General features: G+C 44.9%; 1 protein-coding gene across 18 annotated transcripts in view; it reads right to left on the bottom strand.

Annotated features, from left to right (window-relative positions):
* Positions 1–18,389, bottom strand: part of LOC100523747 (phospholipid-transporting ATPase IB) — a 516,337-nt gene that overhangs the window by 377,128 nt on the left and 120,820 nt on the right. For all 18 annotated transcript variants that reach the window (XR_014818973.1, XR_014818971.1, XR_014818972.1 and 15 more), the window contains 6 exons: positions 13,623–13,750; positions 12,771–12,848; positions 9,923–10,011; positions 5,858–5,902; positions 2,650–2,725; positions 337–442 (listed from right to left, as the gene is read on the bottom strand). Coding sequence is in view for 15 of the 18 variants with exons in the window: in XM_021065485.2 (XP_020921144.1) it covers positions 337–442; positions 2,650–2,725; positions 5,858–5,902; positions 9,923–10,011; positions 12,771–12,848; positions 13,623–13,750 (522 nt within the window). In the remaining 3 variants the exon portion in view is untranslated. The remainder of the gene's footprint in view (positions 1–336; positions 443–2,649; positions 2,726–5,857; positions 5,903–9,922; positions 10,012–12,770; positions 12,849–13,622; positions 13,751–18,389) is intronic.

Below are 18,389 nucleotides of genomic sequence, written 5' to 3'. Positions count from 1 at the left end.
TGATAAAGAACCGACTAGGCCATGACCAGTCTCTGGTAATGACAGGCTCCTGGGTAGCAGGGACTCTTCCCATGAACCAGACCTTCGCTCACTCCAGAGCCTGGCCTTCCGCACAGGCCAGTAAGACCGAGGACCGGGGGGTGCTCACTCTCCCCCCGCCAGGGCCCTGAAAGGCCTCCCCTCCTCCCAAGGGGGGGGCCACAGACCTAAGCCTAGTCCCCGGACACGCCTGGAGCCAGCGTGAGCCGAGGCCCACGCGGAGGCTTTGTGCGGCAGGCTGCGACACCACAGCACAGAGAAGGGGACGGCGGGGGACGTCCCTCCAAGAGGGCTCACCTGGGGAGGAGGCCTGGTAGATGATGCTGTCCCCGTCCCGCTCAGGAACCACGGTGTGGCACACGGCCAGGAGCGTGAGGAACTCCTGGATGCAAGGAGCTGTGGGCTGCAGACAGGAGCAGAGGTAAGACGGCCGTGGGGGACACCAGGGACTGACACCCCTCTGAGAGTCAGGTCACCTCCCACTTAAATCCCTGAGATGCCGCCACGCTCCTACAGAATGGAGGCGGGGAAACCTCGCACGGGCTGTGGGTGCCCTGGGGCCCAGCCCGCTCGCTGTGTGGCCCACCTGCACCTGCCACCTGCCTCTCTGTCTGCAGATGTGCAAGCAGAGCTCGTCCTTTCCGCTGCTCCCCGCACCCCCACCCGCTTTCACCTCCGGGGCTTCAGGGCACCAGCGGCTTCCTTGAGAAGCATGTTATCACCCCGCCTTGGAACACGGGTCTCGTCCACACCACTGACTAGCTAGCAGGGGTTTGATGTCAACAAGGCCTTAAACTCTGCGAAGTGAATGGGCCTCTTTATCTAACCAGTTTGCTGTTCCGCACTTTAAATGGTCTCCTGCCATCGCCCTGAACGGCTTCCCCTTCACCACCCCGACCACCACAGACCATGTCAAGTCAGCCGCCCGCATTACCACCCTCACGCGAGGGACTCCTTGTGAATACTGGCGTCCTCTCTCAGATAGCACCTGCTCCAGGGCACGCCTTGCTTCAAGGTCATTGCTTAAAACCGCCCTCTCTCCAGAGAAGGTGCTTCTGAGACACCACCCGCTTTGCTTGCAGGACCTCTTGCCCAGCAGCTGGTTCTACCTCTAAGATCAAAATCTGGCTCAGCAGAAACAAATCTGACTAGCAGCCATGAGGATGCGGGTTCGATCCCTGGCTTTGCTCAGTGAGTTAAGGATCTGGCATTGCCGTGAGCTGTGGGGTAGGTCACAGACACAGCTCAGATCCCATGTTGCTGCGGCTGTGGTGTAGGCAGGCAGCTGCAGCTCCGACTCGAACCCTAGCCTGGGAACCTCCACACGCTGCAGGCGCGGCCCGAAAAAGACAAAGGAAAGATCAAAATCCATGAAAGGACAGTGTCATCGTGTGTGACCAGGACAGCACAGATGTCAGCAGCATCCTGTGTGCGTTCTGGAGCCACCTCCCCAGCATCACCAGGACGGAGGCAGAATGTCTGCATCCCAGCCCACGTGCGTGGGGACCTTCCACACCCACATCTCAGAACCGGTGCTGGGAAAGTTCGAGCCTCAAGAAAGAGGCACGAACTGAAAACAGAGAAAAGGAGATGTCCCATTGAACATTCAGAGAGAGATAAATACATCTACCTCCTGACAAAACTGGGGAAAGATAAAACTTTCATTTTGCTCAAGTTGACCTAGTTATAAGACTAAAATATTTTTTCAGGAAAAAAAAAAAGTCCTAGTAGGTCTAACTTGTACTGGTTCAACGGGTTGCTAAATGCTTTGATCGTCGAGTCCTTTGCTAAGTTAGCATTTTCTGCAGTGGTCTTTAGAACCAAACATGAATGTAGATGAACCGGCAGAAAAGCCCAGTTTGTCACAGACAGTCCAACGTCTCACCGTCAAGAACGGAAGAGACCAAGCTTCCGACTCTCATCTCTGCATCTGTTTCCAGGGCAACTCTCGGCCAAGTCAACTTTCTATGCAACGTCCTATCACCTCTCGGGGACAACTCAGGTGCTCAAGGAAACAGACTTCAAAATCTAGCATGTAACAGGATGCTCTAAATGCCCCCAGGTGATTGCAGCTTTGTTTCCGAAATCATCCTAGCCAAAGGACACTGGAATTACTTTTCAAGATCCATGACCTCTCGGATCCACAGCTATGAAGAAACAGTATTACCGAAATCAGACAAAGCAACAGAAATCTGACTGTAGAGACTTCTTCAGGAACGCTCCTTGATCCTGACGTGCTACTTTGTAACTTCATCGTGTGCTTGATTCAGCTTCAAATTAAGTTGTGCGAAGTCTTCACCACAAATGGGTCGCCTTCCTTAAGTACTAAGACCATGTAAGTACCAGGGCCACGTAAGCACTAAGACCACATAGGTACTAAGATCACTTAAGTACTAAGACAACATAAATACTAAGACCACATAGGTACTAAGATCACATAGGTACTAAGACTCCGTAAGTACTAAAACCATGTAAGTACTAAGACCACCTAAGTGAGGCCAGATCTCTTCTCCAGGCTCCAAAATAGCAACTTTCAAGACACTACACATGCACATGAAGGAAAGCGCCTCACGAGCTATTCAACATCCTTGAGGCAAATGGTGGCCTTACATGACGGTCCTCGATGTTCTTCAAGAGCCGGGGGTCGTCAAAGTCACAGGAATCGCTTGGTGGAGGCGGAATCCGGCTGTCAGAGCAAACAAAAGACACTGACTTAGCTTACAAGGTCCTTTAAGGGGGCGCCCAGGGCATTTGGCCGTGGCAGCGGCAGGATATGTCGGTTCCCAGGGGAGTGAGAGCAACAACAGGGGTGTTCGGTGGCAATGCCCTCCTCTGCGGTGCCCTCTGAGGGGACTGGGGCCGCGAGTGGTGCCTGTTCACTGCCCCCTAGTGGTGGCTGTAGAAAACTGACAGGACACTGTAAACCAGCTACAACGGAAAAAATAAAAATCACTTTTAAAAAGTTCCTTCAAGATAACTCTAACCTAATAAGAAGCTGTCTTCAAGAAGAACCACACCTAAAAAGCCTATAGATGCATATTAAAGATTTGAAATATTACGTGTTATTTCAAGCCTCAAGACAGTAAATCTTTAACCTGACGATAAACAAAAGAGAGATGGCCCCTGACTTATGATGTTTTGACTTTGAGTTTTTTCAAAATTCCTTTTTTTTTTTTTTTTGTCTTTTGTCTTTTTAGGGCCGCATCTGCTGCATGTAGAGGTTCCCGGGCTAGGGGTCCAATCGGAGCTGTTGCCGCCAGCCTACACCACAGCCACAGCAACGCCAGATCCGAGCAGCCTCCGCGACCCACACCACAGCTCACGGCAACACCGGATCCCTACCCACTGAGCAAGGCCAGGGATCGAACCCGCAACCTCATGGTTCCTAGTCGGATTCACTTCCGCTGCGCCACAATGGGAGCTTCATTTTTCAAGTTTCCAATGGTGCAAAGGTGAGGTGCATTCAGTGGAAACCATTCCTCAAGCTATGGATTTAGGCCCTCACCTGGGCTGGCAGCACGCAGTACCATCCATTCTTAGGATGCTGGATGGCGAGCACTGCTCCCTGCCAGCCCTCATCATGAAGGTGAATAAGCCATACACGTACCATCCTGGACCCAGACGACCAGTCTGGTTTTCACTCTCAGTATCGATAAGTGACAAGAGATAGTCCACACGCTAGTATGAAACAGACTCCGTGTGAGATGACTTTCCCCACCCGTAAGTTAATGTAAGAGTTCCGGGCACTGGGAGGGCAGGCTTGGCTGAGCTGGGATGTTCGGTACATTGGGCTTATTAAGCGCATTTTGTAAATTATGGTATTTCCAGCTTAGGATGGACAAGTAGAGGAAGACAGCTAAGTTACAAAGAAAAAAAAAAAGAGACATAAGGACGAATGCCACGACTTTAGCATTCCAGGGGTCTCGGCATCTATCAGGGAAAATGTACAAGAGTTCCTGTCCCAAGGCTACAGAATAAGAAGAAGAATGGCACTGAAGCTATGCAGTTATCCATGGTCAGAGGTCACAGGTCAAAGGAAAAGGGGGCAAATAATTACGAGAAAGGAGCCTCGACATGACAGCTAAGTGCCACCACAGTGAAGAGCTGTGAAGGGCTAAGCACACTCGTGAACTACCACTCCTTCCTGAAACCCCTTCTCAGGACAAAGACAAGGGAGTGGACGTCAGTCTGAACTCGGAATAAACACCCGAGTTCAGTACAGCGGAGAAAACAGAAACCCACAGCTTGCAAGGGGGAGCCCCTCAAATGCAAGCCGCTGCCCTCAGGAGAGCCCTGTGAAAGCTGAGGACATGCAGCACGAGGCACCTGTGATATAAGAGAGAGGTGGAAAATAGGACAGGCTTCAGATCCACCTGAGCAAGACTCAGCCTGCAAGAACCCACCCTCTTCCCACACAGCCAGGCACCTGACGCCCTGCACCCAAAAGGAAACGGAAGGTCTATCCTCTAGAGAACTTAAACCAGAGCAGCCGTGGACCCGGAGGCACTGCGCACACAGGGGGGTAGGAGAGGGCATCCTGCCCAAAGGGGAGTTTTAAGTGAAACCCCATAAACGCTGAAAGACAGCATCAACTACCCTCTGCCCTACTCAGCTCCCATAATAGCTTCAGCCAAATTTACAGCCCTTGACAGGCAACTGGAGAAGTCTTCTTTTGAGAAGGTGCCTGATCATCTCATAAGACCCACACACACGGGCATCCAGGGATACTCTAATTAAACAGTAGGTCCTAGGAGTTCCTGCAGTGGCTCAGCAGGTTAAGAACCCGACATACTATCCACGAGGATGCAGGTTCAATCCTTGGTCTTGCTCAGTGGGTTAAGGATCCCGCGTTGCTGCAAGCTATGGCATAGGTTGCAAGTGCAGCTCAGATCTGGTGATGCTGTGGCTGTGGCACAGGCTGTAGGTGCAGCTCCCATTCAACCCCTGGCCTGGGAACTTCCACATGCCATGGGTGCAGCCATAAAAAGAGGGAAAAAATAAAACAGAAACAGTATGTCCTAGCTGATCATCCCACAGGGAAGTGAGGCAGTCATCAACCACACAGTGCCCCTACAGACATGGCTCTACTAATCAGCTTTCTTGGTGTAAAACTCTTAAAACATTAGCAGCCAACATCACCAGCCTTAAAAGAAGTGCAAATCAAAACCACAATGAGATGCCACTTCACACTCACTGGGACAATAATCATATAAAAAAGACAAACAGAAATTAACAAGTGTTATGGGGATGTGGAGAAATTAGGCATTACTGATGGAAAGATCAAATTGTAGAATTTCTATGAAAAATATTTCAGTGGTTCCTCAAAAAGTTAAATACAGAATGACCACATGACCCAGCAGTTCCACTTTTAGGGATAAACCCAAAAGATTTAAAAGCAGAAACTCAGATACCTATATATCCATGTTTGTAGAAGCATCATTTACAATAGCCGAAAGGCAGAAATAACGCAAATGCAGGGGTGTGGGTGTGTGTGTATGGGTGTGTGTGTGTATGTATTATTCAGCCTTTAAAAGCAATGGGATTCTGATACATGCTACAACATGTATGCCACAACGTTGAAGATACTATGATAAGAAGCAGAAAGTGAGTGGAACAAATCAGACCAATACCTGATGAGCACCATCAAGCACCACTAGACTTGTAAAACCATACTCATGTTCAAATTTTATTCTGGTTCTTTCTTCAAATAACAGATATGACATTTTTCTCCACAAAATGTTCAGGTCCGAAGTGCCCATACAAAACTATTCCCAACCCTTTCCCACTAGAGTATCAAGAACTGCTAAAATCTACTTACCAGAAATCATCTGAGGACGGTTCCCTTGTCAATTCTGGAAAGTGACTGCCAGAGAAAAGGTAATAGCGGAGTCACGAAACTACAGTCAACATCACAGGCATTCACACAGAAAAAGTAATTTCTAGTATAGATCATATATTAGGTCACAGAACAAGTAAAATTAAAAGACTGAAATTATATTAAACTTTTTTCCTACCACAAGGGTATCCAACTAGAAATCAGTGACCAAAAAAACTGTAAAATTCACAAACACATGGAGATAAAACAACATGTGACTGAACAACCCAAGGGTCAATGACGAAATCCAACATGAAATAGAAAAATACCTAGAGACAAACAAAATGAGAAATACAACATAAAAAAATCTCTGAGATGCAGCAAAAGCAGTTCTGAGCAATTTCAAAATAATAAATGCCCATCTCGGAAAACAAAAACAAAACAAACCCTCAAAAACCTCATTTTACACCTCACAGAACTAGGAAAAAAGAACAAACGAAACTCAAAGTTAGAAGGAAAATGAAATAAAGATTAGAGCAGAAAAAAATGAAATAGTGACTCAAAATCAACAGAAAGGAGCAGGGAGACTAAAAGCAGTCTCTTTGAAAAGATAAACCAAGTTGAGAAACCTTTAGCTAGACTCACCAACTAAAGGCAGAGAGAACTCAAAATCAGAAATGGAACAGGAGACGTTACAACTGACAGCACAGAAATACAAAAGGTCCTAAGAGGCTACTGTGAGCAAATACATGTCAACAAATTTGATCATCTAGGAAAAATAAATTCGTAGAAACATACAACCCGCCAAAACTGAATTATGAAGAAATAGAACATTTGGACAGACCAATTACTAGTAAGAAGACTGAATCAGCAATCAAAAACTACCCCCCAAAACTCCAGGACTAGAAGGCTTCCCCAGTGTATTTTGAATGTATAATAAACACTCAAAGAAGAATTAATACCAATCCTTCTCAAACTCTTCCAAGAACTAGAAGATGTGGGAACACTTCCGAACTCATTACATGAAGCCAGCATTACTGTAATACCAAAACCAGAAAAATCACAACAAGAAAAGAAAACTAGACCAATATCCCTGGATGAATACAGATGTAAAAATCCTCAGAAAAATATTAACAAACCAAATTCAACAAAACATTAAAGGAGTCACACGCAATGATCAAGTGGGATTTATCCCAGGGGTGCAAGATTGGTTGAATATCCACAAATCAACCAACAGGATAACACCACATTAACAAAAGAGAAAATCATACGATCATCTCAATAGATGCGGAAAAAACATTTGACAAAACACAACATTCATATATGATAAAAACTCTCAGCAAAGTGGGTATAGAGGGAACATACCCCCAACATCATAAAGGCCATATATGACAAGCCCACAGCTAACATCAGACTCAACAGTGAAAAGCTGAAAGTACTTCCTCTAATGTTGGAAACAAAAAAAGGATGCCCACTCTCATAACTTATTTCAACATAGTACTTGAGGTCAAAGCCAGAGCAATTAGTCAAGGGAAAAAAAGGCACCAAATTGGAAGGGAAAAAGTAAAACTGTCACTATTTACAGATGACATGATTCTATATAACACATTAATTCAGTAAGGTTACAGGATACAAAAATCAATATATATCAATCTGTTGCATTTCTGTACATTCATAAAGAACTATCAGCAAAAAATTAATCCAACAATCCCATTTATAACAGCATAAAAAAGAACAAAATACCTAGGAATAAGTTCAACCAAGGAAGTGAAAGACCTATACACTGAAACCTGTAATACATTAATGAAAGAAATTAAAGATGACGCAAATAAATGGAAAGATATTTCATGCTAATGGATTGGGAAAATTAACAACATTAAAGTGTCCATACTACCCAAAGCCATCTATAGAGTCAATACAATTGCTATCAAAATTCCAACGGCATTTTTCACAGAAATAGAATAATCAATCTTAAAATTTATATGACACCACAAAGGACCCTGAATTTCCATAGAAATCTTGAAAAGTAAGAACACAGCTAGAGACCCTCATGCTTCCTGGTTTCAAACTATATTACAAAGATATGATAATCAAAACAGTATGGTACTGGTATTAAAACAGACATACAGATCAACAGAACAAAACAGAGAACCCAGAAATAAACTCATGCATATATGATCAATTAATGTTTAACAAAGGAACCAAGAATATACAACAGGGAAAGGACACTCTCTTCCATAAATGGTGTTGTGAAAACTGGACAGCCGTGTGCAAAAGAATGAAACTGAAACTGGACTACCACCTTACACTATACACAAAAATTAACTCAAAAGGTATTAGAGACTTGAAGGTAAGAGCTGAAACCATCAAATTCCTAGAGGAAAACAAGTGAACAGATTCTTTGACATGGGTCTCAGTGATGATTTTTTTAGATCTGACACCAAAAGCAAAGCAGAGATACAGAGTGGGACGACACCAAACTAAAGAGCTTCTGAACAGCGAAGGAAACCATCAACGAAATGAAAAGGAAACTTGCCAAATGGGAAAAAATACCTGCAAATTATAAAACTGATAAAGGCTTAATACCCAAAATATAAAGAACTCATATAACTCAAGAGCCAAAAAAAAAAAAGGCAATCCAATTAAAAAATGGGTAGAGGAGGGAGTTCCCTGGTAGCTCAGCAGGTTAAGGATCCAGCACTGTCACTGTTGTGGCATGGGTTTGACCCCTGGAACTTCTGCATGCTGTGGGTGCAGCCAAAAAAAAAAAAAATGGGCAGAAGATCTGAACAGATATTTTTCCAAAGAACAAATACCAACGGGTACGTGAAAAGTTGCTCGGCATCATGAATCATCAAGGAAATGTCTATCAAAACCACAGGCAAAACCTCACACCTGTTAGAAAGCTATTCCCAAAAAGTCAAGAAATAAATGTTGACCAGGATTTGGAGAAAAGAGAACTCTTTTGTTCGACTGGTGAGAAAGTAAATGGATACAGCTGATATGCAAAACAGTATGGAGGTTCCTCAAAAATTAAAAATAGAACTATTATATGACCTACTAATTCCACTTCTGAGTATCTATCTGAAGAAAATAAAAATACTACCTCTAAAAGACATAACTGCATCCCCATGTCAACCGCAGCATGACTTACAGCCAAGACATGGAAACAAGCTAAGGGTCCATCGAAGAGGGAATGATTAAAGAAAATGTAGTAAATACACACTGGAATACTATTCAGCCATAAAAAAGCATGAGACCTTGTCACTGGAACAACATGGATGGGCTCTGAGGGCCATGCTACATGAAATAAGTCAGAGAGAAAAAGACCAAAAACCACATGATCTCACTTATATGTAGAATCTAAAAACAAAGTTAAAAACAAACAGACAAACAAATAACAGCAACAAAACAAAATAAGGTCACAGATCAAGAGAACAGGTTGGAATAGCCAGAGGCAGGGGTAGAGGGCTGAAATGGGTGAAGGAGGTCAAAGGTACTAACTTCCAGTTATAAAAGAAAAAGGGCCTGGCATGGGGACCATCTGTTACCATACAATGCTGTACCGCATACTGTAAAGGTGCTGAGAGTAAATCTTCAAAGTTCCATCATAGGAAAAAAAATTCTAATTTTGTATAGCGATGAAATGTTAACTAGATTTGCTGTGATGAGAGTTTTGCAATATATACAAATATCAAATCCTTATGTTACACACCTGAAACTAATGTAACTTTTACATGTCAATTCTACCTCAGTTTTTTTCAAAGGACAGGTGTTCAGCTCATAACATGAGTAAGAAGCATATCATAATATATCCGAAATATAAATTTATAGAATCCCTGGGACTTCTCACCAGGTTAATATCTGCAGAAATATACCATGGTTTCACTGCTCTAAATTGGGACCAGTTCAGTTTCAAACACATTTCATAGTAATTACATATCTAAATCCCTTATAAATATCCTTTCATAATCGCCGAAAGTCCAGGTAGTTGACTAAGCAGCTAAAAATAAACTTACTTTGTTGGAAGAATACACATCAAATTTCAATAAGAGAGAAGGCACTTACCCGTAAGTGACCCCAGCAATGCTGCACTTCTTGAAGTTCATGATATTGCATGTAAGAGTTCCGGTTTTGTCAGAAAATAGATATTTCACCTAAATCAAAGGAAAAAAAACACGCACCTAGAAGGCAGTCAGATACAAAGACTAATAAATGAAATCTTGAGTTTTCAAAATCTGTACTAGTTTTCAAAGGAAAAGTTCCTTAGGCAAGCAAACTGTGTTTTATAATGATAGGTTCTATGTAACTACTACACATTAGAAAATTAATATATTTCAATGTTTAAAGCACTGGAAACTCTTTCAGTAACCAATTCTAGAGTCCAGCTGTGTGGCAGGGAGGTGCCGTGGGGTAATAACGGTTAGCACTGCAGACTCTGAGTGCAGTTGTCTAGAAATATATGTACCAAGGAGGCTTCAGAACAGCCCCGGATCCAGTTCAGAGCTGTACGTGAAAGCGCCAAGGCATGTCACTGACACTTGTGTCCAGGATGTCACAACAAGTTCAGACTCTGGCCATCACCCAGTATTTCTTTCGAAGCCACCATCCCCTAGCTGGGCTAAGAAGGCATATCCTGAAATGGCTCAGAGCAAACGTGAAGCTTCTCGTTCACGATCACGGCGAGAGTCCAGGACGGCAGCACGGAACCGCTAGAGTGTGTCCCTTTTCAAGGCACGACGTTCTACGACGCCACACACTCCGCTCTGCCTAAGCAAGCGTGAAAAGAGGAGTTTCTGTGGAGGTCGATCAGCAAACCATTCAGACATGATTACTGAGTGCAAAAGGGAAAAACCCAAATGCCAAGTGCCCCGTGGGTTCTGCTCTTCCGGGCGGATGATGTGAGGGGAGGGGCAAGGACCGGGACCACAGGGAAGCCCGCCCACGTCAGACCACATGGGCTCTGGGAAAGTCACCTTGGCCTTCCTGGGCTCAGTCTGCATGTCTGTGAGATACAGGGTTGGGCTGCAGGACACGGAGCATCGCTCTATGTGCAGCACTCTGGGATTATGTCACGGCTTGGTGAAAGGGGAGTAATTAATTAAAAGAATTGTCTCCGGTAAGAACTCCAGTTTCTCAGTGATTTTCCAGAGAGAAGTCATGATTGCTGCTGGATGCAAGGTGTGTCCCCAAGGATCCCAGAGAACCGTTCGTGGGAAGCCGAGGTCTACTGTTTGTAGAAGAGGGGTTAACGCCATGAATTATGTGTTCTGTACTTTTTCTTACTGATACAAGAAAATACACTGAGAATTACTTTTTTCTCTCTTTTTTGCCTGTATCCATAGCCTATGGAAGTTCCCAGGCCAGGGATCGAAGCTGAGCCACACCTGTGACCTACACCACAGCTGCAGTAACACTGGATCCTTAACCCACTGCACCAGGTCAGGGATCTAACCTATACTGCCTCAGAGACAATGCCAGATCCTAACCCACTGTGCCACAGCGGGAACTCCAATGCATTGGTTTTTGGCCACACCCACAGCTGCGAAAGGTCCCAGGCCAGGGATCAAACCCAAGCCACAGCTGTAACCAGAGCCATGGCAGTGGCAACACCAGATCCTTAACCTGCTGAGCCACCAGGGAACTCCTCTGAGAATTATTTTTAAAGCAGTCAAAGGGCCTTCATTAATTCTCCTTAAGAAGTCAAATATTACATAAAAATATGAAACAAGTACACCATGAGTAATACCGCTTTAACTATAAATAAGTTTTTATGCAAGTTTTATATGCAGTAAATCTAGGGGTGTAAAAAGTTCAGTGGAATTGGCCTTTCAATAAGCAGTATTTTTTCCTCTTTTTAAAAAAAAACTGAAAGATTGTATCAGAATACTTTTAAATGACAATTTTATAATAAGGAATTAAGACTCTTCTATCATTCCGGCTACTGGTTTTTAACTCATCCTTCGAGTTCACGCTCAAATCTTCTTCCCTGAGCAAACTTCCCATGTTCCCACTTAGGATGAACTACGTCATCCTGGGGCGTGGCTACGTTCTATCCTTCAGTCACTCAGGTCCAGTTCAAGGGCATCTGCGAGCTAAGACGGACTGAGGTCTGAGCCAAAATGAGAGGTGACCGAGGACCTTGACGCGGGCACATCCACACCCTTGAAGAGGCTCAAGAGTCCCAGGACGGAAACAGACACTGTCATGACCACAGCTCTTGTTTTCCTGGATTCATGTACGAAGACCGTTAGGGGAACACGCAAGAGAGATGAAGTAACTGGACCAGCACCTGGAGAAGGGTCCGAAGAGGAGGCCAATTTCGTCGGATACATATCGCACTCGCCTCTTGGGGTGGTTGGGAGGTTCGTAGAAGACGTATAAAATGAAATTCGAATTTGCGATTGTGGCGCCTTCAAAGGAAGTGTCCCCGCAGTGATTTCAACCTAAGATGAAGATTCAGTGCAAACCCTAACTCCGTAAAGGCAGGAGGGGCCGAAGGGTGATGGTGGAAAAGACACCGGCCCCTTAAATATCCACACACAATCTGGAACACGTGAGAGTTTGTGGACTTCTGTCTTTCCCGTTAGCCCCCACGTATTCCATAGGTTTCCCCCATGTCTGCGTATCCCTGCCGTGTGCTGCTGCTTTATAATAACAAGAGTCCAAAATCATGCCGGAGCATCTTTTTATACCAAATTTGTTGCAGGCGCCTTCTACATAAGATAAATTCATGCCTCCTAAACGAAGTCAAAATCAATTAACATTTGTATTTAATAACACCACCAAATACTATAGAGCTCTTTAGACATCAAAACCACTGAATTATTCTTGCAAAGTTTCCCTGCAGTTCTTGCAGCAGTGGTCTGCCGCCATGCTCACGTCGCCTCTCCCAAGTTCCCCAAGAAGCTCTCACCTGCCCAAGCTCTTCATTAAGGTTTGACGTCCTGGCCATGGCAGGTGTGTCATTTTCTAGATAATACATATCTGTGTCCTGAGAAAGAGAAGGGGGCATTTCAGAAAAACACTGGCCCCCTCATTTAGACTAACATGGACAAGAAGCTAAAAACAGGTAACTCAAGACAAAGATTAATTTTTACTCTGGGGGTGAACATACAGCATCTATTGGGAGAGAAAGTGTGATACAAGGGGGAAATGTGCTATTTATGTACATATAGATTTGGATTCGAGATGACCACTTCCTGACCTAAACCAACTCCTCCTTGGGAGCTCGGCTAATACATTGTTCACAGCATTGCTCTGAAGCTCAGAGAAAACATGCACCTGAAAGCATCCCGTGTCCAAATACGGGCTGCTGAGGTCCAGGGCTTAATGGCCATGGAAGTCTCTGGAAAATCCTACCTCTGCCATAAAATTCAAATTTACTGTCACCCTGAGTTTTGACATATAGTGGACTCGTAAGCAGACACACCTAAGAGCTTTCTTTCAACACTAAGTAGCCTACAGCATCAACACCTGCAGCCATTTCATCCCCACTCACCTGAGGACAGGTACCTGCTCAGCATTCGCTCCATCATGCCCCTGATGCTCATGAGCGCCCCTGACCTGGCCAACTCACAGACCAGGACGGTGAGACCTAGGTGACTGGTCACCGCTACCACTGGCTCAGGGACACCCCTGCCCATTCTCCCTGGCAGAGTCGTGAATGAATGACCGTCTTCCTTTTCTGGGAGGTCCTGTCCATCACGAAGGTTCTGAGAGGGTAAGAGCCAACAGCGGCTCAGCTTCTAGCCTGTGTGATACTCACCCAGTTGATAAACAGGGCTTGAGTGTACTTCACAACCTCAAGAGTCACCAGCAGGCTGATGGGAATCAGATTGTTGTACAAGATGATGAATGTCAACAGGTTGTATCCAAAATTGTCTGAGCTCGTGTCTGCGGAGGAAAACCAGAGCATCTGTAGATCTTAGCCTCCACTCAGTCTCCTTGGACTTTATTACGCTGGAATTTTTCTGAAAGATGTTCACCAAAAAAGTTGACTGTCTTAAGAATAAACTAGAGATGCAAGTGAAAATAGTTCCTGAGCACCTGCTCTGGGGCATGAACTGTGGATACAAAGATTGATAGGACACAATCCTTCCAAGAAAGAGCTGTTAGGACACAATCCTCTGGAGAAAGAGCTGGCTTCTGAGAGGAGGATGTGGGGAAGGGGAGGGAGCAGAAGGAAGCATCCCCTCGATGTGACCATGCAGCACACGCCGACTAAAGAGAAGCTCACAGGGCACTGCAGAGTCCAGGGCAGAGAATTTTAATGGGAAAGGCACTGTCACTGAGGACCATCCAGCAGAGAGGCTTTCATCAAGTTTGGGAGGATAGAGAGAGGGCAGCTAACTAAAAAGGATACAGGAAAGAGAACAGGTGCTTGAGATGTTTGGGAGGAATACCTACCACCTGACGAAGGTATGACTCTATCTGGGACAAGAGTTAGTAATTTTGGGGGGAAGAAGCATGAATGGGGGAAACAGGTGAAGAGAGAGGGGCAGACAAGAAGCCTTGAGCCTATTTATGGAACATAAGAGATGGAATGTCCTGATGAAACAGGGTCCCTAAAGGATGGAATCCAAAGCAGAGGTACGGTCAGCTTGGACAGGAGAGGGGCAAAAGGTGCAGGGTCTGTGGGTGTCAAAGCACCAAGTTCTGTGAACTCAAGTCAAAGCTCTGACAACGGCAACGCAAATGCAATGTGTGATGGCTTTTACCAGAGCTACTCAGACTTTACCTTAAGAATAACAAGGCACAAGCATTACGAATGCAACCAAAAAAAGACGAAGAAGACAACGACGAAGAAGAAGAAGGCGAAAAAGACAAAGACAAAGAAGACAAAGATGTAGATGAAGACGAAGAAACACTCTTCCACTGTAAATCATGTCGCTACTAACTGGATTTTGACATTATCTGAGCAATTTAAACGCCAGTCTCCACAAAGCTGCATGCCAACCCAGGGTCAACGCTCTTTATTTACCCATGACATTTTGGAACTAAGTAAGTACACAAATTTATCTCTCTCCACATTTGAAGCTCAACACACAACATGGCTGAAATCCAAATTTTAAGAACCAAAATCAAGGGATGTTGATCCAAGCTACACCTGAAGGCCAGGGAACACTTCCCATCTCTATATGGTACAAATAAGCGTTCTCCTGGGCAGTTGAAAGTGAGTGAGACTTCTACATGAGCTACCTAGAAAAGGGAAAAAAAAGTTTTCATAACTAAAACATGTTGAAAGACAGGAATCATAATCACCCCAAGAAACTATCCCAAAATTTTAAAATTCAAATTTATTATAAAAAACGTCATTACAGTTTATTTATTTTTCTGGAATTGTTGTGTAAGATTGGCCAATCTTCTCTCAAATAAGCAATAACACTGGACAAAAAATTGTCAAAAACAAGCATTTAAAATGCTTAGAAATGGATCATAGAGCATACAAAAATTCAAGAATATCTACTCCATCTTACCAAGTGGGAACCCTTGGCATTTAAGGCCAAGTCTGTTTTCCCCTTCTCTCCCCCAGATCCATGTTGCATAAATTCTGTCCCTGGGTGGGACAGGCTGTCAGAACAGGAACAGCCTGAGGAAGCTGACATTAACCTGAAGCAGAGCATAGAAACAACCACGCCCAGGACACTGTCAAAAACAACAGAGATGCCAGCGGCGCCTGATCCAGGAAGACAAGTATCTCCCAACACTGATGGGGCAAACAAAACAGCAGACTAGCCAGAAATTAAACAGGCAGATCTATGGAGAGAGACGGTCAAAGAAATCTTGCTAAGATTATATCCAACCCTGGTGGACCAGAAGGTCAGGTCCATGTGCAAGACTGCACCTGCTCAGGAGACTCTGGAGAGAGTACCCTGAGCCTCCAGCTCCCGACTCCATGCAAGGCAGACTTCAACTCCCCCAAACAGCGACACACTTCCTAAGCCACACACAGATCAAACAACTTGCTCCTTACCAGCTCAAGGGAGTTAAGGATAAACTCTGACCAACCACGGGCTGACTTCTAAGCCACGCTAACCCCTAAGAACCAAGGATTAAAATGAAAGCAAAGAGAAGAGTGACTGCGAATGAGGAGAGGGTTTCTCTCTTGAGATAATGAAAATATTCTCAAGTTATGGACAGGTGCAAAAAACCTGTGTGTCTCCTAAAACCCATGATACACTTTGAACTGTACATTTTAAGAGTGAAAAAACGAAAACCAGTAGTAACATCAGAGGCTGTACATTAACAATCTCCCCAGAATTCAGGCAAGTCACTAAACAAATAAAGAGTAGCAAAAAAGAAAAAAAAATGCCCCAGGAGGAAGAGGAAATCAGACTCCAGAGTTGCTACAATACAATCAAATGTCCAGTTTCTGATCAAAAAACTTGCGATATATACAAAGAAACAGGGAAAAAACTGAGCCACAGAAATTCCCTTTGAGGGGCACGCAAAGGAAGGGCCAAACAAAGACTCCAAAGCAGTTATTATGAAAACATTGGAAAAACTAAGGAAAACTGTTTAGAGAATTAAAACAAAGTATGAGGACAATGACCAGTCGATTAACAAATATCAATAAAGAGACTGAAGTTTAAAAAGAACGAACCAGGAGTTCCTGTCGTGGCGCAGTGGTTAATGAATCCGGCTGGGAGCCACGAGGTTGCGAGTTCAGTCCCTGGCCTCGCTCAGTTGGCTGAGGAGCCAGCGCTGCCCTGAGCGGTGGTGTGGGTCGCAGACGCGGCTTGGATCTGGTGCTGCTGTGGCTGTGGGGCAGGCCGGCGGCTGCCGCTCCGATGAAACCCCTGGCCTGGGAACCTCCATATGCCGCAGGTGCAACCCTAGAAAAGAGAGAAAGACAAACAAAGAAACAAACAAACAAATAAACAGAAAGAACCAAATGGCAATTCTAGAATTGAAAAGTACAATAAGTGAAATGAAAAGATCACTAGTGGGGCTTGACAGGAGATTTGATCTGACAGAAGAGAGAACAGATGTACTTGAATGTGAAATTAATAAAGACTACCCAGTATCAAGAACAGAAAGAAAAAGAGTCAAGAAAAATTAACAGAACCTCCGAGGCCCATATAACACACGAAGTGGACCAGCATATACCTACTACGAGTACAAGATGAGAATGTGCAGAAACAATGTTTGAATCAAGAGCTGACATCTTCCTAAATTGATGAAAACTACTAATGTCCATGTCCAAAAGCTCAACAAACCTCAAATAGAATAAGCGCACGACTACGGAAAACCAAACATGAAGTTGGAAGCAGCAAGAGAGAAAGGACTCGCACCCAAGGCAAGACTCTGTAAGATGAACAGCTGACCGCACTGCTTCCGTGGAGGCCAGAGGGCAATGGGGTGGCAGAGTCCCAGTTCTGAAAAGGAAAGAACGTCAACCAAGAATTCCTGCAAGATTTCTGTATTGGCAAAACTACCCTTCAAAACCAAGGAGGAACAGACTTGTGGTTGCCGAGGGGGAGGGGGAGGGGGAGGGAGGGGGTGGACTAGGAGTTTGGGGTTAGCAGATGCAGACTGTTGCCTTTGGAGTGGATAAGCAATGAGCTCCTGTGCACAGCACTGGGAACTATGTCGACTCACGTGTGACGGAGCGTGATAACGCGAGAAAAAAGAATGCATACTTGTATGTGTGACTGGGGCACCGAGCTGTGCAGCAGAAAGTTGACAGAACCCTGGAAACCAGCTACGACGGAAAAAATTAAAATCATGAAAATTAAAAAAAAAAACAAACAAGGATGAAATTAAGACATTCCAAGATAAAAACGGGGGCAATCTGTTGCTCTTCGGGCCACCTTACAAGAAATAATAACGGTCATTCTCCAGAATGACAGGAAGGGATGCCAGATACTAATTAAGCACCTAGGGACACAAAGGGCCATCAGGGGACTCAGCTGGGTACTTAAGAAGGACAATATGATTATATTCTCATCCTTTCTCTTGGACTTTTAAAGAAGTGGCCAAAAAGTCATTATCAGATTGCGTTGTCGGACTTCTGTCTGGATGTAACACACATGACAGCACGAAGGAGTGAGGACAGAAGGAAGCAAAGCCGTGACACAAGCTGGTGACCCGAGGCGGAGGAAGAAGCGACGAGGGCCGGCAATAAGCGTAAACGGGCAGGATAAGGCGACACAACTCCATAAACAGAATTCTCTTGGCTCCTTTAAGGGACATAAAATCATGTAAGGCAGTGAGTAGCACCCTGGGTTATTACTGGGTTGATGAGGCTGATACACGACGTACCGCCATAACAACACAAAGCGGGAGAGGACTCGGGTCTACCCTGGAGGGCGCGTTCTGTCTGTTATTGGAACTGAGTTAGGACTCATCTGCAGCAGGTGCTGATAAAGACATACACTGCACCTCCTCAAGCACCCACCAAGAAAGCAGACGTGAACAGGGACGGCATGTAAAACGACCCGCGCACGTGTCCACCCCCGCTTCCCACATGGCTCCTCCTGTCTCAGCTCCGGCAAGACTGGCACTTCGGACAAGGGCCAGGGGGCAGAGG

This window comes from Sus scrofa, chromosome 11 (assembly GCF_054392235.1).
Source record: "Sus scrofa isolate SSC_HxYL_T2T_F1_AM1 chromosome 11, Sscrofa_HxYL_maternal_Yorkshire_Landrace_v2.0, whole genome shotgun sequence".
NCBI classification, from domain to species: Eukaryota; Metazoa; Chordata; class Mammalia; order Artiodactyla; family Suidae; genus Sus; species Sus scrofa.
The sequence above is the reverse complement of the archived record's forward strand: the minus strand, read 5'-3'. Positions and strand labels throughout refer to the sequence as shown.